At 40.1% G+C, this 20,202-nt stretch overlaps 2 protein-coding genes across 2 annotated transcripts; both read right to left on the bottom strand.

Annotated features, from left to right (window-relative positions):
• Positions 1-23: 23 nt before the first annotated feature.
• On the bottom strand, positions 24-4,870 carry OTOR (otoraplin). The gene is made up of 4 exons (XM_065739384.1): positions 4,518-4,870; positions 3,906-4,045; positions 3,167-3,277; positions 24-349 (listed from the first exon to the last, which is right to left on the bottom strand). Exons 1-4 carry the CDS (start codon positions 4,657-4,659, stop codon positions 326-328), a joined length of 417 nt encoding a protein of 138 aa, XP_065595456.1. The 5' UTR covers positions 4,660-4,870; the 3' UTR covers positions 24-325.
• Positions 4,871-6,988: 2,118 nt separating this feature from the next.
• Positions 6,989-13,077, bottom strand: SNRPB2 (small nuclear ribonucleoprotein polypeptide B2). The gene is made up of 6 exons (XM_065739528.1): positions 12,936-13,077; positions 11,719-11,891; positions 9,602-9,742; positions 8,516-8,569; positions 7,906-7,994; positions 6,989-7,360 (listed from the first exon to the last, which is right to left on the bottom strand). Exons 1-6 carry the CDS (start codon positions 12,997-12,999, stop codon positions 7,201-7,203), a joined length of 681 nt encoding a protein of 226 aa, XP_065595600.1. The 5' UTR covers positions 13,000-13,077; the 3' UTR covers positions 6,989-7,200.
• Between the last annotated feature and the right edge of the window lie 7,125 nt (positions 13,078-20,202).

Here is a 20,202-nt window from a genome sequence, read left to right as displayed (position 1 = left end):
TTTAATACCTTTATAAGGTTATGGCAGGAAAAGGCACGTCAAGATTGCACATCTAATTCTACATATCCTAATCAAAATAATGCAAAGTCTGATAGCTGCATTCACAAGTATAAGCAGGTAATCAACTTCTAAAGAACAAATCCTGTGTAAGACTGTTTTCCATCCCAAATCACTCCCTTTAAATCAGCTTCTGCACTTGAAAAACGACTTATTTTACAATTAGCTATTAAAAAATCAAACAAAGCTGGCATTCAGTGAAGGGTTCCAGGTTTCTTTGTCAGCATTTCTTGATAGCGCCCGGGAAATTAGCTAGCCATCTTCAGCACTACTCACAGAAGAAATCGATGTCCTGAAAGAGAGTTGGAAGGAAAGATGTTTTGAGATTACTGAAGGATTAACATTCCTTTATCATCCTCCAAAGGTAGATAAGTAGATGCAAACAGTGAATAAGCTAATATATTCAAAGTATGTTCACTGCAAATTAACTTCACACAACTCTGAAGAAGAAAGCTTTTATTTATTTATTTATTTTTCAGCTCCTTTTATGTGGTTGGGATGATTTGTTCCCGACATAAATCTTAAAAGAGAATTGGGCAAAGCCCAGGTTCTTTCTTATTTCAAACAATTCCTTTATCTTTTTCCTTTGTATTCCTATGTCCACACTTGGATTTGAGTCGTACATAACCTCTTATCCTTAAACTATTCCTAACCAGACATGAAAAGGATGCCTTCATTTGACTGAAGCTGCGAGCCACTTGCTACAGAGAAATCTGACTAGAGAAAGAAAAGTTTGCATTTTGCTTGAAAACTTCCAGCATGGGATACATTTTGACAGCACATGCTTTCATCTAGCTTTCTGCTACTACTGCACAGCTCTCATCTTGCTTGTACTGCAGGGAATTTACAACTCCTGTGCTCAAACTCAGCAACATGTACATTAGACCAGCCTATCACACGTGGCTGTCTACTGGAAGCTGGTTTAGAGAAAAGGCTTGCTGGTATTAAAAGTGCTCTCATTTTAAGGCAGCAAATGACCACTCTAAAATCACTGAGGGATGGCACGCAATCCAGCACCAGTCAGAAGTATACAGTCTACTGTAAGGAGTCTACTGTATTTAGAGTGATCCAGAAGTAGCAGCAGCAGGAATACTGGAACAGCACCGCTAGGATTGCCTAGTATTGATGCTTCTCTTGTGGAGAAATCCACAAGCACTAGAATTTATTAAGAGGGTCTGTTGCTGATGACACCTCCAAAATAACGTCTTCTTTCATGCTCCTCTTTAGTGCAGTGGGTCCCCTTCAATACACCCCCCATCGAAGTGCCTATCAAGTTGAAGTTCACTCAGTGCCTTCATTGGGCAGGAGCTGCATGCTGCTTGATCATTAAACTCTGGGCATCACCAGGTCTCATAGTGTAAATAGTACAATACACGGAAGATTTAGGAAAAAGGGCAGTTGGAAAAGATGTTTCTCACACCAGTAAGTAACAACAGCACCAGACTTTGGTTTGAGGCCAGGAAACAAGGTACAATCACTGCCAACTGCTTAAATGAAGGGTAGCAGAACTGCAAACATAAGACCAGCTACCACGTTGCAGATGGAAGGTTGGTAGCATTACAGGCATACAAGAGCTGTGCAACAATAGCTCTTGAGTAAAGCAGCACCCTTTGAAGGATACTTCTGGAGGAATCAGTATGACCCACATAGAGAGATCAACCTCTGCTGTAAACAGCTTAATATGTAAACTTGAAGTCAGATCCTTTAAGGTCACATTTGCAACACACAAACAAGAACAGAGGAACAAGGAAAATAATCCATCTGTACCACTATCAGGTTTTGCTGCAAAGCAAGAGTGTGAACTAAGGGAGAAACAGCCACAAAACTCTTTTGAGTGACTGGCTTTACAAAAGGGTTTGAACTTCCACTTGCCAATTCAAGTTCTGCAGTGAAGCCTGGCAATGGCTTGTTCCAGACCCTCAGCCAGCCTGCAGACATGAGTGTAACCTACCTCTGCTTCCAGCTCAACTTGCCATCTGCATCCTGGCTGTCATATTGTTAAGAGCTTAGAAACGTATTTTAGTCACAGAACTTGAAAGAATGACTAATTGCTACAGTGCTTCTGGCCAAATTCAGAGTAACCTAATGTAGCGTCAAGAACAGCAATCACTTGTTTGAAGATTTACGTTTCCTCAAATGAAATTTGTCTGACATTAATAACACAAAACCTAGCAACTATTCAAACTTTGTTTCACTTATTTTTTGTAATGAAACCCGCCTAATAATCAAGAGCTAGGATGAAGAGTTCATATACAATTTCAAGGGTATGAACAATTTGTTTTAGGCATAAATATAAGCTACCAGTAACACTAGTTCTAAGTCAAGCCATACCATCCTCTTCCACTTCTCTGTGGAGCAACATTTCAGATCATTAAGTGACACTGAGATTTGTTTGGTGTACACACTACCATACGTGATCAGGGAGAACCAAATCCTTTTAGAAATACAGCTTGTTTAAAAACATGGTTTTCAATAAGCTTTGTGACTCCACCTTTTGATAGATGTACTAATAACTAGGACACACCAAGCACGTTCTCCTCATACAGTATTCTGAAAACTGAGCTTACTTTTACTTACGTTCCAACGTTTTAACCCAAGTGATGCTGCTACTGTAAACACAAGAACTAAAGAACACTATTTCTAAAGAAATAATGGAAAAGTGAGTTTCCACATGCAGTTGCCAGGGACCTGCTTTCACTGAAGGGTGTTCAGGAGAGTAAAACAGAAGCAGTCTATGACAATGTCAGAAGGTGTTTGTTACTGAATCATGCAGCACAGTGTTCAGAGTCCAAAAAAGAAAACCATTTGCAACACATTGCAAGAAGGTTGGGTAAGACTCTTATGAGGCCTTCAAGCAATACTATTCCAATCAATAGGAACAATAGTAGGATCAAGGCCTTAACTCACCATTTGTGAAGTCTACAATATCACAGCTTCTTTTAGGATTTCATTGAGACTATTTGCCTGCATAGAGGTCCAAAGATTGCATCCCTAAGCATCTGTGATATGCTACAATCAACTGCCACAATTATGACTGGTCTTTAGAGGAAATTACACTACATAGCCAAGGATAATTGTACAGTCAGCTGGGGTTTTGTAAATTCCTTACCGTTGTAGGAACAGTCTTATTTGCTTCTTGGTAGACATGTTGTTCTGAGACTAAACTGCGAGGGAAATAACCAACTGTCCCCATATGGTCTTCATACTCTTCTCCATAAACCTTCAAGCAAGAAGATGTATACTTAGGCACACTAGAACAGTCCTCATCTGCTTTAAGCTAATTCATAATTTAGCCAAAAGCAGCTACTTTCATTTTATTTATTTATTGTTTATAACTCTGCTTTTGAATTTCCTTGTTCTCCAATTAACCAGTATGTTAAATGAACAATTAATACAACTTCTAATAAAGACAGATATGTTCTGGAATAGATAGATATTCTGGAATAAAATAATAGCATAGTTTTGGGGGTTTTGATTTATTTTTTCTTCAACAAATACAGCTAATATTAGTGCTTACTTCGTTTTTATTTAAAGAGTTTTATGAGCAACTGTGATGAGGTTTTTTTTCAGCAGTTTCAGCAAGCAGCCACAGAAAAGAATTGCTAAGCCTTTTTACTTCGGTTAAATTCATAATTACTCAATAGTTAACGAAGATACTTCACTCAAAAAAAAAAAACCAAAAAACAAGAAAAAATCCCTCACAACACCTCAATCAGTTTAAATACTCAAAGTTCTACTGAAAACTAAGTTGCTACTTTAAAGCCCACAACAGCTCAACATCGACATATTTTTGTCAATAAATAAATGGTACTCCTGGTTTGCTCATATACACAAGAATCTCATCTTACACTTCCAGCCCAGAATTCTCCAGATTCTTTCTCTTTCACTAGTTTTGAATAAACATAAATCAACTGCCCTTTTTTAATATTAATGAATCTGCAGTCTGGAGCATTATAATCCTCTTCTGCTCTGACAAGGGAAATGGTGTCTAGGAAAAAGAAATAAAACAATTAAGAATGAGATAGACAAATTTAAAAACATGCTTTTATAAAGAAAAATATAGGTGTGTGTGGATGCACACATGTAAAAGCATTTCTACAGACAAAAGTAGGTTATTCTGAAATTAATGTCTGCCAATAATTTGTCCTGCTCATTTTTCCATCTCCAGTAAGCAGAATAACAGCTTCAGAATGTGTCATTTAATCCTAATGTAAGTTACAATCCTCTGTCTCTTCTCTACCCTTACCTTTCACTCATGAGAAGAGTCCCTTAGAAAAGTCTTTCTGCAGTAAAATGAGATTTGATGCTCCACATTCACCTTCCCACTCTATTTTAAGTTGACAGACCAATTTGAAGATGAGCTAAATAAACAGTTTTCTGTCACGCTATGGCTTTCAAGCTCCACAACTCTTTTTGAGAATATATTCTCTTCTAACTAAAATTAAAACAAAATTACTCACAGACACAGTCGTCATCAGCACACAGCTTCTTGCTGGCAAGCTTGTCCATAAAAATTCCAGTTGCAAATGGATTCATTAATCCAAGACACAAAAATAAGATAATCAAATAAACACGTTGTGTCATTTTTCTTCGCTGCAGCATTTCCCAAATGCGCTCTGGGTCCAGTGATCTCTATCTTATATGGGAGAGCCAAACATCTGGACAAACATCCCCGGCCAATGGGAAGGGATCAGGGTGACATTCCACTGCAACAACAGGAGCCACTGGCAAGAAAGAAACCTCAGGTTCCACTTATGCAACAGAATCCTTTCCCAAACCCCGTTCTGGAGCAACTGTATTACTTAAAAATGTTAAGCCTCCCTGTAGTCATACGCAGTCTTCATCTTACCTCAAGCAAAATCTGTTTTGAGAATGAAAAATTAAGTCAGACCCCAACAAACAGGGACTCCTTTACATCCTTTCCAATCCTGAGTCCCTTATTCTCACACACACTAACAGGTATAATCTTTCCTGGGCCATAAACTCTCCATGGCTGCAATTTCCTTGTTATGGTCTCTAGAAAGTCCCTACTACAACACTAAACGTAAATGCAAATAAAACTCAATAAAAAGAGCTCTTCAACTCTGCAATTTAAATTTGAAGTCTACAATTCAAGTGCTGCTACTTTATTTACTTTATTACTTTGAAATTGCAGATAAAATTTCTTTGTAAACACAAAAATAGTGCATGGCCATGGCCATCTCACCTTTAGTTATGTAGTCAAACTCAGCTGAGAGTTTGCAGACATGACACTAAATGGTACCAAAAGCTGACTTAAGAGGTGCTTGCTATGCCTTAGAGGACATCTGAAATTTGCCTAACCTATTATTTTCACAATGTATGAGGAAAAATACTATTTAAAAAAAATAAATGCATATACACAAAAGGAAAAAAAGTTATTATAACAGAAAAAAGTTATTATAAACACTGTAAGCTGTTCACATCACAGTTGTCATGCTTCAAAAAGCTCATCTTCAAATCAGTCCTTCAAAACGACCAGGAGCACAGGTACAGTGCAGAAAAGCAGTTGTCAGGAATAGTTTCAGATGTGGTGAAACAGAGGACTTGATTGGAAAGGAGTACGCACATCAGAACGTGGAACATAGCCAAGTTTTATAAAAATCAATCACGCTTTCCTGGATGCAAAACATTTTGTCCAAGTAACAGTTGGACCTCAATCACCTCAGAACACAACTAGGAAAAACACTGCTCTGCAGATACAACCAAACTCATACAGCACAGGTTGGGAGAATGCATGGCACCAAACTACAGCCTCCAGCCTGCTTCCTCAATTTTTAATTGATTTACTTTGGAAACAAAAAAGTTTAAACACTCACAAGATACCTACTATGCTCATCTGAACACTGTTCCCTGTATCCAGTCTTTAACACCAGCTGCTTGTCTGAACTACATCAGAAGGAAGTCATGCTAACTTCATCCCATTACATCTTTGAAAGGGTAATTAGAGGACTAAGACCAACCATTAAAGAACTGCAGAATGGTGCAACATGACAAGCACAAACACCACAGTACCACTCCTCAAATATGAATCTAATATTAGAGTCTGACTGCAGTTCACCTAGACAACACAATGTTTCAGTTTAGGTTTCATTATTCCCTTAAGGTAAAATATCTCTCTAGGTCTTCAATCTTTCACCCTCTGACAAAACACTTCAGATTTTGAAGAGATTTTTTTTTCCCCAATGCTACATCTGATTACTTCAGTGCATTTAGTGTCCAACAAAACCCCTTTGAACAAGAGGGAAAGAAAAAGACAAGACCACAGAAATATTAGGACAAAACAGTGAACAGCACTGCCAGGTTTTCACCAATTTCTACCAACATCTTCAGAAATAAAAAACCACCATGATCTATTTTCTTTAAGTGACAAAATAATTCTCACTGAAAAGCAGCTGTCCATTGATAGTGAGGCTGAAGTCTGAGTGCTCTATTTTATACGCTGACATTTAACATTCCTACTCATGGTTTTTGCTCTGCAGACACAATTTTCCAGCACTTGCTTCTGAGAAATGAAAGTGGCCTTAGAAGTAGTTAAACCAGTATTGTGAATTACCCCCCATGGAGCAATGGAAGGTGATGATAACACCTTTTACAAGGACATGCTTCTAAAGGTACTCATTAAGATTTAGTTTAGAAAGCAGCACAGAAGGTTGCTCACCCTGTCCAAAGAAAGACCAGTGACATCTTGAGAAGAGCACAAACTCTGAAGAGATGTTGCTCCCTCGGCTGCTAACCCTTAAATGAGGGTGAGGAGGGGTGGGCCCAAGATGCAACGCTTGCACACGAGCTCCCTGAGTTAGCCATGCCTTCTCACCTGGTGCTCAATCATTGGGTCAGGCCACAACTCATAAATTCTCATCTGCCACGCAAACCTAATAGATTACTAAGACAGATTCAATGAAAAACACAGTTTGAGAACAGCATAAGCCAAATTTATTTTATAAAAACTAGTATTTTAGCACAAAAAATTACTGTTCAGTAGAGCCACAAAAGCCCTGCAACTGCACTGACAGCTTCAGCCATCTTACACAACAGTCTTTTCTGCACAGGATAGAAAACATGCTGTACTCTCATATTAAAATAGGAAAAAAATCAATAAAGAGAATTCCAAAGAGTATCTGGTTATTTCTTAGCATAAGTGATTTTCATGGCATGAGACGGAGTTATCTTGAATCCCTGGAGAGCATCTCGAGCAGCTCCTGCTTGACATTCATTTTCAAACTCCACAAATGCAATGTCGTGACGCCCAGGCACTAAACGTACTTCTTTGAATCCAGGAAACCTTTAAAATAAATTTAAGAAGAGTCAGATGGTATTTTCCAGTTTGATAATTAACCTTCCTTGAGCAGCCTGAAGACCCTCCCATAAGGATCTGCTAGAATAACAGTTACTACTAACAAGAGATTGAATTAAAGAACTTTCACATTTTCACTCCTTAGAACTTTGCCTCTCTTAAGGATCACTCTGTTGAAGTTATTTTATCAGCCTTGTACATTCAATTGCAGAAGCAATTGAAGCTGGTTTTAAAACTATTTCTGAAGTCCTGAAGTCCTTAGCATTAGTCACCAGCTTAATGCTCTGCAGATTGATAACAGATAACTTTTACAATCAAAATCACTTAAAAAAAAAACGAACAAAAAAACAAAGAGTCAGACTTGCTTCCTGCACCCAGCCCCCAGAACTGGCACCTGTAATTCTGGCAGTAACACAGAGAACTGAAATACCTTCAAAACCTCTTATCTCTCATAATAAACCAAAAAATAAAAAACAAACACATGAAGGTAATAGAAGGAATCAAAGGACAATTTCCTTCTATTCAAAACTTACTGATTGAATAACATGGACAGCATCATCTCGTTTGTTTCCTCAGGCAGGTTATTAAGGAAAAGAATATAGTTTGGTGGGTTATCAGGCACCTGCAATAAGAGAAGAACCAAGTTCAGCAGACTATCCACAGCTGTCTGCCCCTCTGTCTGCATTAGGATCTGAACAAAGACTCACAGATCCCTACTTTTAGCTGTAACACTACTGGCTGGATTTCAGGATACTTCCATGCAATACACACACATAGAACTTGGTGTGTTTGTTTTTTTCTGCATAACAGCTGATACTGCATAACTCCACCACACTAGATCTCAGCACTGCCACAGTCAGGATTCACGTGCCTCAGTACTAACTGTAGTGCCATTTTAGATTTCACATGCCATCCATGAGGATTAGAAAAAGCCTTCCACATCTCCTCTGGTGAAGTAGCTGGAGGCTAAGATAAACACCCTGTTCATCTACAGTAGAATGAACTACTGCCTATCTCTGGGGCAAATGAAACCAACAGAAAACACATGGCTTTGCTACAGCATTAAAACATATCAGTTACAAACTCCATGAGACGTTAAGCTTCAGAATCTCTAGAAGATTTGGTCACAAAAACAAGCATTACCTGCTGATTCTGTGGCGAAGTCCCAGGAGCACTGGTTGAATTTTGTGTTGCTCCCTAGTAAGTAAGTACAAGGTAGTTTTTAAAATACACTTTATTAGAGATATATAAACACATCACCATGTTTCTGTAAACTCAAGCAGTGTATTAAAGACAAAGTGGTTTTTTGTTTTATTTTTTCTTCTAAGCTGCAATCCAAGGAATAATTGCTTATTAAATACTTGCCATAGGGAAAAAAAAATGTGCGGGCTGCACTGAACCCCAAAATCAGACAACCACTGTCAGCAGATACGGCAAATCACTACTTTTTCATCATTAAATTTGGTTTAGTTAGATAGAAAGTAGGCTTTGAGAATGAAGACCTAGACAAGACGTGACAGACACAGTAGGAAATGAAGTACACGTTTCCACTAAGGACTCCAGTTTAGAAGCATAACTAAAGCTATTATCAACTCCTAAGAAATCAGTATGTAAGAACTGATTTTGAATAAATCCTGAGGAAACTGAATTTTCTATGTAGACAATGTTAGTTTTATGATCGCACATCACCCCTTGACAACAAATTGTCTTACCAGAAACAGTAGTAAGTGACCCAATATCCAAACCCTGTGCCTTGATCTTTTATTCTGTCTTAGCAAATAAATTGCTAACTGTTGTTAGCCTAGGCCAGGCCAGTCATTACAGCAGATATATTATTCCGAGTCAACTCGTTCTCGTCTAATTGTATCTCGATAATGTTGTTCTCTTATACCCATTTACCATTCTACATATATACACATATAATTTGCTACTTTCTACTCTGGCTTATCGTACCTTTGCTCTACATCTGAGTTTTCATCTTACAATAGGAATGAGAAAAAATAAAAACAATGAAATAAAATGCGTTAACAATTATGTGATTATACCCCCTCCTGCAGCTTTAATGAGTGCTAAAGAGCACTACAAATGAACAGGCAACAATTCAGAGAACTTAAAGTACCAAAATACTTAGTCCTAAAAATAAATCCAAAACATTATGGTAACAAAAAAATGGAAATACTGTTTGATTTCTCTTTTTTACGTCTTTCTTTAAATCCAGAAGCAGCTTACCTGAATTATCTTTTTATTTGCTGCATTGGCTGACTGCTCCAGAGATTTTGCCTTCTTCTTTTCCTTTCTCTTCTCCTTGTCAGCAAAAGTACCACGCATTTTAGAGATGATATCAGAGTCTGTTTTGGCATACTGAATACGCTTTTAAAAGAAAAAACAAATACAATACGTTTTGCTGTTTATTATACTGAAAATCTCATACCATCTTCATTGAATGCATTCTCACTCACAGAATGTTTGTAGACTGTAATGTAAAATACTATTTTGAATTATAGGCACTGTTTGAAATTACAGGTATGTTTACAGAGTATGTAATGCTCATAATTAATTCTGATCACAACTAAAGAACTTCTTAAAAACTGGGATGGGCCACTCAGAAGAAATTACTAATTTTAGGACGCTCATTGGAATCAGAACTCTAATCAGCTAACAGCATCTTAATCACGTCTGTCAAGGTAGCAGATGTGCAAAGCTATATAACATCAGTTAACAAAATTGGCACCAACTGCTACTAAAGAAAAACCTATGGCAATAAAGCATTTGGGGTAGGGGGAGATGATAAGATTCCAGTGATCTCAGATCTCCGCGGAAAAATGAGTTCAGTGAAACTCAGAATAAATATAAAAGACAAGTGTTTGTCTTAATCCAACCCATAGGCTGTATCAGCAGCACAACTGTGCTGTTCTTCTGACAAAAGCTTCTCAATGAGGAAGATAAATGGTGGAACTACAAGTATATAACCATACAGCATTACATGCGCATGCACACATGTGTACATGTTTACAATCCTCTCACTGACTGAACACCACTCCAATATAGAGAGATCACACAGCAGCTGATCTTTTATTTTTTTATCCTTTGTTTGTAGAAACAGGATGCATCCTGCAGTCAGTACTCAAAGAGGGAAATGCATCTGAAAGCTTGCAATGCCTTAATGTGTTGTTTTTTTTTTAATTCTCTACCACATTTTACTGAGCACAAATGCCTTTAGGGGTAAGTAACAGAACTACACTTGCACAGTTCCTTGGTCAGGATTCTGTTAGATAATCTGAGCATTAATGAAAGAAGCATACACCTCAGCAACACAACAGTGCAGCTCCCCTTATCGCTTACAGCCATGAGCTGAGAGTATCAGCATACCCACATATCACTGAAGTGGACCATTTGCACACATATGCTTCCCCAGATGCCTAGTTACTCAAACAGGCAGCAACAAAATCTGTCACTTGTTGATTACCCTGCCTGTAATCAAGTACATTATTAAACTGTCTTTTATCAAGTAATATTGTATCTGCTTCACTGAAGTTGTGTCAGAATTCAGTTGTGTTGTTAATCTGATGTAAGCACAACCAAAGCTACTCATCAATTTCCAAAGCAAATCAGTGACTGCATCTGCCAATTTCTGGAGAGTAGAACTGAATAGATCTTTCACCCTACTCACTGTTGCCTTGAAATGGAAGTACCATATTCTAGCTGTCATACAAATATCTAGAGTAAGTTGAATTGTTATAACTTCAACAGAAAGCACCAAATCTCAAAAACATTATCAAGGATTTATCAATTATTTACCTGTTCAACAGAAGAAACAATGAATATCACAGAATGGCTTAGGCTAGAAGGAACTTTATATCACATCCAGTTCCACCACCAAGCCATGGGCTGCTTCCCCCCAGCAGCTCAGGTTGCACAAGGCCCATCTAACCTGGCCCTGGGCACCTCCAGGGATGGGGCATTCACAGTTCTCTAGGCACCAGTGCCAGGAACTCACTGCTCTCTAGGTAAAGGATTTCCTCCTAATATCTAATCTAAATCTCTTCTCTTTCAGTTTAAAGCCATTCCCCTTTGACCTTTCACTATCTGCCCAAGTAAAAAGTTGGTCTTGTTCCTGTTTATAAGCTTTCTTTACATACTAGTAGGCCACAATGAGGTGTTTCAATTGCAGTCTCTCCAGCATCCTCAAGCTCACATAAACACATGTATTTGTGAAGACAGGACATCACTGAGTAACAGCACATTGCAAGTACACGCGACAGTTAATTCACAATGTACAAGTACCAAAACACTGCAACATGCCACAGTAATGTTATTCTCCATGGAGAATGAAGAAAATAACTTACCATTGGTTTCCCATAAAATGGAAATCCTTGTAGTTGTCTCAGAGCATTGGTAGACGATCCTAACTCTTTAAATATAACAAAAGCCTGTCCTCTCATTTTCATAGTCTTCAAAGCCACAATGTCAACCACATGACCAAATTGTGAGAATAATGCATATAAGGACCTCTTCAATTCTGTTGACAACATAAAAAAAAAAAAAAGATTGTAACAGATTACATGCAAATGCCTGCATCTACAGAGAGTATGGCATCCCTTAAGAAGATCTTTGCAACCTTTATCTCACAGCAGCAAGTCACACAAGCTTAGTTAGAACTGCTGTACAAATGCAAACTCGCCCAGTTTTGGCAGGTAGGTGTGTAACAAATGGCTTCACAACACAAGTCTTCAACTAGCAAAGACATTGTACTAACTTAATATTAACTTTCTAAGAGGGAAAAAATTACACAAAGGGACAAACTGACTGTGTACACAGATCTCTAGTATGACATATTACAGCCATCAAAGACATATCAGCAAATCTACATGGGAACATGCAGCAGTGAAGAGCTGTGGCTCAAACAACAGTGCAAAGCAGTGCCTAATCTAAAGCTAAGTTTGGAAACGTAGCGTCTAAGTGTTAAGTCAGTTCTTTTGGGCATACAGAATATTTTCTCATGCTCAAAATAAGAACACACTTCCATGTGATCGCACTATACCTTCTAGTTGCCATGGATTTACCTGCGTTATTTTAAACCTCCTAACACGTGGAAGTGAAAGATAATATTCTTGATTTCAACTATATATAACGTCTATAAATGGACAAGTCTGACATCTGGAATAGTTCAACACTGCCCCCTGCTCACTGTTGCTGCTGAGACGCAATACCAGCCTAGTACTTCTTCCAGCTGCTCTTGACCATAATATCAACAGGATGGTTTCCCCTACGGAGGAGCCTGCAGTCGATGCCTTCCAAAGCAGTGTGCACACAGGAGGAGTTGAGCAGGGAGACGAGCTTGCTTTTTCACTTCTCGTTTGCTTTTTAATGAGAAAAAAAATCGAAAGGAATTCTCTAACTCAAAACTAACCAAACAAAACGACTTAAAAACACCACTTGCAAGCTTTAAAGGCCGCTCTTGAAGCTCCACAGCGGCAGACGAACAGGCGCGACCGCGGGCTCTCACAGAGAGTGGCCCAGAGCTGCCTGAGGAAGGCGCGCCCCGTACCCCAACCCCCAATACCTTCTTTCTTAATCTTGTCGTTGATGTTGTTGATGTAGATGGTGTGGTTAGGCCTGATATCCATGCTCTATGCCGGCCGCAGACGTGCCCAGAAAGCGAGCACACGCGCAGCCGGCAGCGCGCGGTAACAGCACCACCCACGGCGCTGCTCCCGCCAAGATGTCCGCCGACGCGTCGTGACGGCGCAGGGCGAAAGCCGCTCCTAGAGAGATCGATGCGTCGCTCTCGCGATAGATAGCGGCGCATGCGCGGTGCGGGAGACCGACGCGCTGCGGGCGCCATGTTGGGCGGGTCCTGGAGGGGCAGCGTGCTGCTGTGGGAGCTGTAGAGAGAAGGGACAGCGTCCTGAGGGACACTTGTTATAAGATGTGCACCCGCGAGTCGTGGTGTTACTTCTGGTATCTAGAAGGCAGTGTAGCTGAGCGCTTGGTGGCAGCTCGGGGTAGATAAGCGAAGTTAAAAAGGAAAACCCTCCTTCCAGATTCTGGGGCTTTCTAGAGCAAAAGGGGAAAGTGGTATTTCGTATGGCTCTGAGCACCTGGTGGAGCTGTAGGTGTCCCAGCATGGCAGTTGTCCTGCATGGCCCTTAAAGGGTCCTTCCAACTCATAACAGCTCTGTGGTTCTATAAAGAGCAACATGGATTCAAGTTAGCTGAATATAAAAGCAAAAAACACCTAACCAAAAGCTGTTGATTAAGGAGTTAATTGCTTTTGGAGGAAAACAGTGTTATCTTCAGTTGTATGACAGTATGGGATATGCTGTGCCAGTACATGCGTGCAGAGCATATACACCACTAGTTTAAATGGTGTTAGGCAGCAGTTCTAGGCACTTCTCTCTTTACTGTCTTATAAGTAGCTAACATAAAGCATGTATTTGAAATCCAAGCATGAACAATGTATTAAAATGTTTTTTACAAAGGTATGTGATGTTTTGTGTGTTGATTGACAACACAGTCCACGTAACTCATAATTTACTTAGAAAGTTCAAAATTACTTACTTGTTATTAAATCAGTGTAGCTAAGGGAATTTGATTGTCTTCAGAAGTGAAAAATATTGATGTAATATGAATGACTTTATTTTAAAGTCTTGAAGCTGCTCACCCAGAAGAAACTAATTAACATACACACAAAAAACTTTAACCTGACAGAAAGAAGGAAGAATTCATAGCTTCTATAATTCTTCAGTGCAACACTTGTAGTTGCTCAGAGTCACTTTAAGCACTGCTGATTTATTCTTGAAGAATTTGAATGCAATAAAGCAGAAAGCTGCCCTTTCCTGCTCCTCAGGTGAGATTTCAGTCTGTCTGCTGGCTCAATAGAAGCAGCATTCATTCCTCAGGTTCCCTCCAAGATTTATTTAGATTACTTTTGTTTTCTTAATCCCCAGAGAGGTACAGTACTCCTCTGTTCCCTAAAGCAGTTATTTGTTTTAAAGTCTGAAAGCTTGAGGAATTGTAAAAACTATTCCAAGTTTCTTAGCAAGAATAAGTTCATAAGTTCATAAGTTCATAAGGTTGGAAAGGACCTATAAGATCATCTAGTCCAACCATCCTCCTATCACTATCTCTACCCAACTACTAAGAATGCCTGTAGCAATTTAGTAGGCAGTTATAATATATCACCAATATAATTTGCTGGACTCGTGCTTGCAACTCTAACAGGTAGCTGCTTTCCAGACACTGTAAGTAGTGTTGGAGAAGTGTAGCAGATAAGACAAGTTTTTTAACATCTCTTTGTAGCCTCTTCTCTATTCCTGCCCCTTGCTCAAGGTCAAGGAAACCTGGTATTGCTTTATTATTGCTGTTGTTATGATATTTTAAAAGCACCCCCCTGCATTCAAGTAAGGCAGTAATCAAGAGCAGCATTTAGTGGAAGTTTTGGTCCTGGTTTCATAGCATCATGCAGTCTTCATAGCTTTGATTGGGTCCACATAAACATAATAAAGCTTCAGACTTTTCACAGTAACTATGCTGCAGAATTAAGATTGTAGAATTGTTAAATTCACTCAGATTTATCTGCATAGAAATATTTTCATCTCAGCATGCTAGAAAGAAGCATGTGTGATGTGAGTGGATTTGTCTTCTGTAGTTCAGTTCCACTCTTGGACTGATCTGTTCTGCAGTGTCAAGCATAATACAGCATATCAATAAACTGGAAAATGCAATGACAAAAGCATGGACAGAATGGACAGGAAATACAGAAATTCTCTAGTGCAAGTGTATGTTAGTGGTGTGAGCAGTTGCAAAGTTAACATGCATGAAACTTCACATTTTAGAAGAGGCCTTTTGGAGGTTGAGCAACTTACAGATCTATATTCAATTGGAAGGTGCAAAATAGAAAGCATTGTGTCCTCTGAGTTTGTGGTTGCTGGTCAGTTATCTTGTCTGCCATCCACGAGTGCAAATTGCCAGAAGGAGCTGAGGAGGCTGCAGTGATTTACAGACTGTTGTTCAAAGGCTGAGGCTACGAAGTCTGTCAGTGAACAAAGCAAAGTGAACGGACAATGTGGTGGCAGAAGAAGTTTAGTATTGATGAGTATGTGGCAAGGCACTCAGAAAAGAATCACTTGAAGTACACCTAACGGAGTTCTGAATTAACCACTCTGGGAGAAGACCTGTACGACTTGGTCTGGAGGAAATAAAACACCCAGTGGTAGGAAAAGGAGCAAACAGAAACACCATACTAAATGGAAGAGGAAAAAAAAAAACATACTGCATAAGGTGTTTCATAATCCCTAAACAGACAATTGAATGTATTATTGTTTGCACTAAATCAAACCAAACCACACAGTCCTCTGGCAATTTATGCTTTTAGTGATTAAATACACTACCTGATTGACCTTTCAGTTAGGCTGTGCAAGTCAGTCAGGGAAGCTTCACTGACTGAGAGAGGAGCGCACCATCACAACCAATTATCTGGAGAGGAAAATTGCTCTGTCATGCTTATAATACATGTAACTGATTCTTCTCTTGACCAAATCAGACGGTCACTTTACCAAGGCCGCAGAAGTGGAACAAGCAAACCAACAAAAGAAAACTGCAGCGCAGTTTCTTCTGGCATACTTCTGGTTTATCACAACATGAAACAGTTGCATTACTTTAAAAACAATAACAGATTACCATGGTTAAATGAACCAGAACTAAATTTTAGTTACTTGCTATTCATCGTTAATTAGTTGTATCCTCATAAGCTGTGAAAAGGAGCACATTTTGTCTCTGTGTTTTATCAACCATGCTGAAAAGAATAAAAATCAATAGAACTTTGAGGTGGATTGCAGTAGGCCTCACAGTGAGCTTGAGCTCACCGATGAATGACTGTTTCCCATCGCAGCTTGGTTTCTTCAGTCTTAGTGCTGAACAACTCTCACTGCTGTATTCATACCTAAACACTTCCAATAACTGGGGCTGCTGAAAGCCAGCAACAGACCCCTCCCATTCCCCCCACCCACTCCAAATGAAGAAAATGAAGCAGAAAGGCAGAGCCTGTACCCCTCAGAACATAATGAAACCCTCAGCAGACCCTTAGCTCTGTTTCCTCTGTGGTCACATTCTTTTTCTGAGTTGACCTTCCCTTTATCAGAGAGCTTTTTCCCTTCTGTCAGTTGCTTCTACTGCTGGGTATAGGGTTTTGCATCTTTTATGTTACACTGCTACATCAATTCCCCTGGGCAAAAGATGATCAGTAGCTGCAGGTATGCTAAACTCCTCCCTGACAGCAGAGAATTCCTCATGTTTATTAAAGTCAGCATTATGGTAATTCCCAGTTTGTTTGAATACTGCAAAAGATGAAATGTGGGTTGTGCTTTTAATTTCATACAGATGGTTGCAAATTAGTTCAGGGTGCTTGGGTTTCCCCTTTATTAGTATTGATTGGTGGTGGTACCATCTGTCCTCACTAACTTTTTGCTAGCATAAAATAGCAGCACACTGGTTTGATTTATTATTCTTCAAGAAGGCATGAATTCCTTTCAGTTTGGGTTAATTTTTTTAGTTTTGCTGGAATTGACGTGTTAGTATAGTGTAAGTGATGTGAGACAGATTAGTTTGGGCATTCTGAATTAAATACTTTTGAATCCTAATACATATGAAACATCACAGAGTAACAAAATCAAGTCTGAACTGCTTAGTCATGTGAAGTTGCCTTGTTGTTGCCTTTCTCGCAAGCAGTTCTCTGTTGTGAAGGCCTTCACCCATGTTAGTACAAACTAGTGAAGTTTCACCTGCAGCAAACACACTGGCACCATGGGCACAGACCTGGACAAGAATAGTAGATCCAGTGATGGTAGCTGGGGTTGTCTGCTACATGCTGACCACCAGATGAGTCAGGAATGAAGATAGAGGTCTAACATCAAGCCTGCGGGAATGGGTCTGCAAAGAACCCAGCCAGAGCTCAAACAAGGACCTAAGACAGCAGGCTGGGAAACAGTGCCATATCTGCACTGTTCTTGAGCACAAACAGCTGGGAGGGATGTGATGAGGGCAGTAATGCAGACTACAAATACCTGAGGGACTGCTGATGGTGGAGCCTGAAGCTTTCTATGTAGATGGTTGTTGAGATCATTGGCTGCTTCTCTAAGATACCTATGACAAAGAGATGAATGAGAACTTCAGTATGCTTTAAGCAGTGTTGTTGGGCTGAAATGCAGGGCAGGGAGTGGGCACAGCTAAGCAGCTGGTCGCATCCATCTAAAAGCTGAAGAAATTCCCATAGATGGGGAGGGAGAGCACAACCTGCACTGAGCTGAAAGGAGAATTCCCACCTGAAGGAACAGGTTTACAGGGAAACTGAGATAAATTCTTTCAGGAGGACCTTGAAAGCAGGGAGTTTGTCACACCAATCCCACCTGAGCAGAGAGGGTTTCCACAGCACTTAATGGCAGCTTGCCCTCAGCATCGATGAGGCTCCGTGGACTATAAGATCCCATAAAGAAACCTTCAGATTTCCAGAGCTGCATTCTCAAGCCAGCTCAGCCTTGAAATTGCAAATGCCTGTGCCAGCTTCAAGCCAGGGAGCCATAAATAAGCTTGTGGTTATAAGTCTAATTCCTAATGATTACCAAAGTTGGGACAAGCAGCAATAAGCCTCCCTAACAAGGTCTGCCTGAGCCTGTGCTGAGGCTCTGCCTGTTTTCAGTATGGATACCAAGAAAGCTTGAGGGTTATTCTGATGGACTCATTTCTTCAAACGTTTATCAACCTAAATTGTTTAGTTCTCGCTCCCAGCAGATGCTGGGGAGCTGATGGTAAATCATACCATCTCTGGTACTCATGTAGGCTGTAAATTCACCATATCTGGTGGACTCAAGCTGGCTGTAAATTGTTTTTGTGTTCCTACAGTTCGGCTGGCTGTGGAAAAGACTGCTTGTGATGTGCTGCCTTGTTTGCAGCAGTGTTGGAATGCAGACAGCCTCTTAGCACCTGTTTCTCGTGTAGTCCGAGTGTGGTATAGCCCCTTTCAAGTGTTAGGGTTCTTGTCTGCCACATCCTCTTTCAAGAAAAAATAAAAACGTAGGTCAAGAGCAGTGTCATATGGGACTTCAGTCTTCTCACCATCAGAGTTCCACCCTGGAGCAGCTCAGTGTGTTAGCTTCCTAAAATGCTCCATTCCAGCTATGATTTACGCTGCCTTGCCTTCAGTAATGTAAAAATAAATCTAAGCTCCGTGAGATGAGATCTTACCTCTGAGAAGGAATATATTTTTTTCACCTACAAAGAGTGAAATGAGAACAGGTGCTTGGATGTATATGGATATGTGAGTCTGCTGGCTTAAGAATAAGCACGCGGGCAGATTAAAACAATCCTCTCACTGCGTTTCTGGTTACAAAGTAAGGCTGTACAATATTCAGCAGCCAGCATCCTACATCAATTAAAGCTTCTCGGTTTTTGGACTGAGAAGCAATTATTCCACATAGAGCTGTTATAATCTTTCAAGAGAAAAGTAGTAGTGACAGAAAATGTTCTGTTTCAGAATATTTCATAAGCTATATTAAACTTCTCCTGAAAGGTTTTTGTTTTTCATAAAATAGCCCAACATTTTCAAAGACTGAAAAGTTCCATTGAAAAGTATCTTCTTTTCTTGCAAGTCACAGAAACTCAGCAGTCCCTCATCAGTCCTCCTTCTGCCTTCTGAATGTCTCCTGAGGTGATTGTGTATATTGGAGAATCCCATCCATGTGATGCTCCCAAACCTGATATCAAGTGATAGAAATACAATGCTACCTTTGTCCGCATCGTATAAAATCTCTTGGCTGAAATTGTAGAGTAGGTGCAGTCTTTTTCTGTTTGCCAGTTGTGACATATTTTGGTTTCCTTTTGGTCCGCATTTTAACTAGTCCATCAGTAACCAAATACTTCGTCATCCCTAACACTGCACTGGAAATCAGAATTAATCATTCACAAGTGAGGACAAATCCAAACCTGGTCTGCAGAAACTGCCATTTCCTCTCTTTCACAGAAAATGCAATCATTGCCTTGTGCAAAGCTGCCTTATGCGCTGTTATTATGAAGTGAAGCACAAATCCACCACTGCTCCCACTCTCCTCTCCCAGACGTGGATTCCCAGCGTGGTTTCTCTCTGCCCTGCTGTCTGTCCAAGCACCAGGTGCCAGTTGCAAACAGCCCTGTGAAGGACGTAGCTTCTCTGCTCTGGCAGATCTGCCTCTAAGCATTTGGAAACGGGCTGTGAGAGGAACTGGTGTCCAAACCACATCTGAGAGAGTAATCAGTTTCGCCTGGACTTTATCATGCTGAGTCCTTGTCTGCTCTTTATAGCTAAGCAGCAAACAAGGCTGTCATTGCCCTTTCAGACTTCATCAGACTTTGAGCTCTCAATTTCAAGTGCTCTCGCAATGGAGAAATCCATACCCTGGGGAGGGAGTGGTGTGTCCTTAAGCTGGAGTGGGTCTATCAATGAGGAGAGGATGAAGATTGCTCTGAGGTGTACAGGCTCACATCTCTGCACCCTGTGCGACTTCCCCCAGTCCATGGTGGCATACTGGACTCATCTCTTGCCCCTGTGTACCAAGACATCTGCTTATATGCAGGAAATGTCCTCACACAAACCTGCTATGCAGCCACTGCCTTTGAGAAGTTAGCTCAGGATGCTGTCACCTGAAGAAATACTGCCTGGCAGACAGATTATGTGCCATGAACCATTTCTTCAGGGAATCCATCTTAAGCTCATTTTAGGCTAACACAGTCAGAGCCATATATTATGTAAGGGGCCGATAACCCTTTATATCTGCTAAGTGTGATTGAAACACATTACT

Source organism: Cyrtonyx montezumae, unplaced genomic scaffold (assembly GCF_038088225.1).
Source record: "Cyrtonyx montezumae isolate F1298 unplaced genomic scaffold, pur_monq_1.0 scaffold_24, whole genome shotgun sequence".
Classification (NCBI taxonomy): Eukaryota; Metazoa; Chordata; class Aves; order Galliformes; family Odontophoridae; genus Cyrtonyx; species Cyrtonyx montezumae.
The sequence above is the reverse complement of the archived record's forward strand: the minus strand, read 5'-3'. Positions and strand labels throughout refer to the sequence as shown.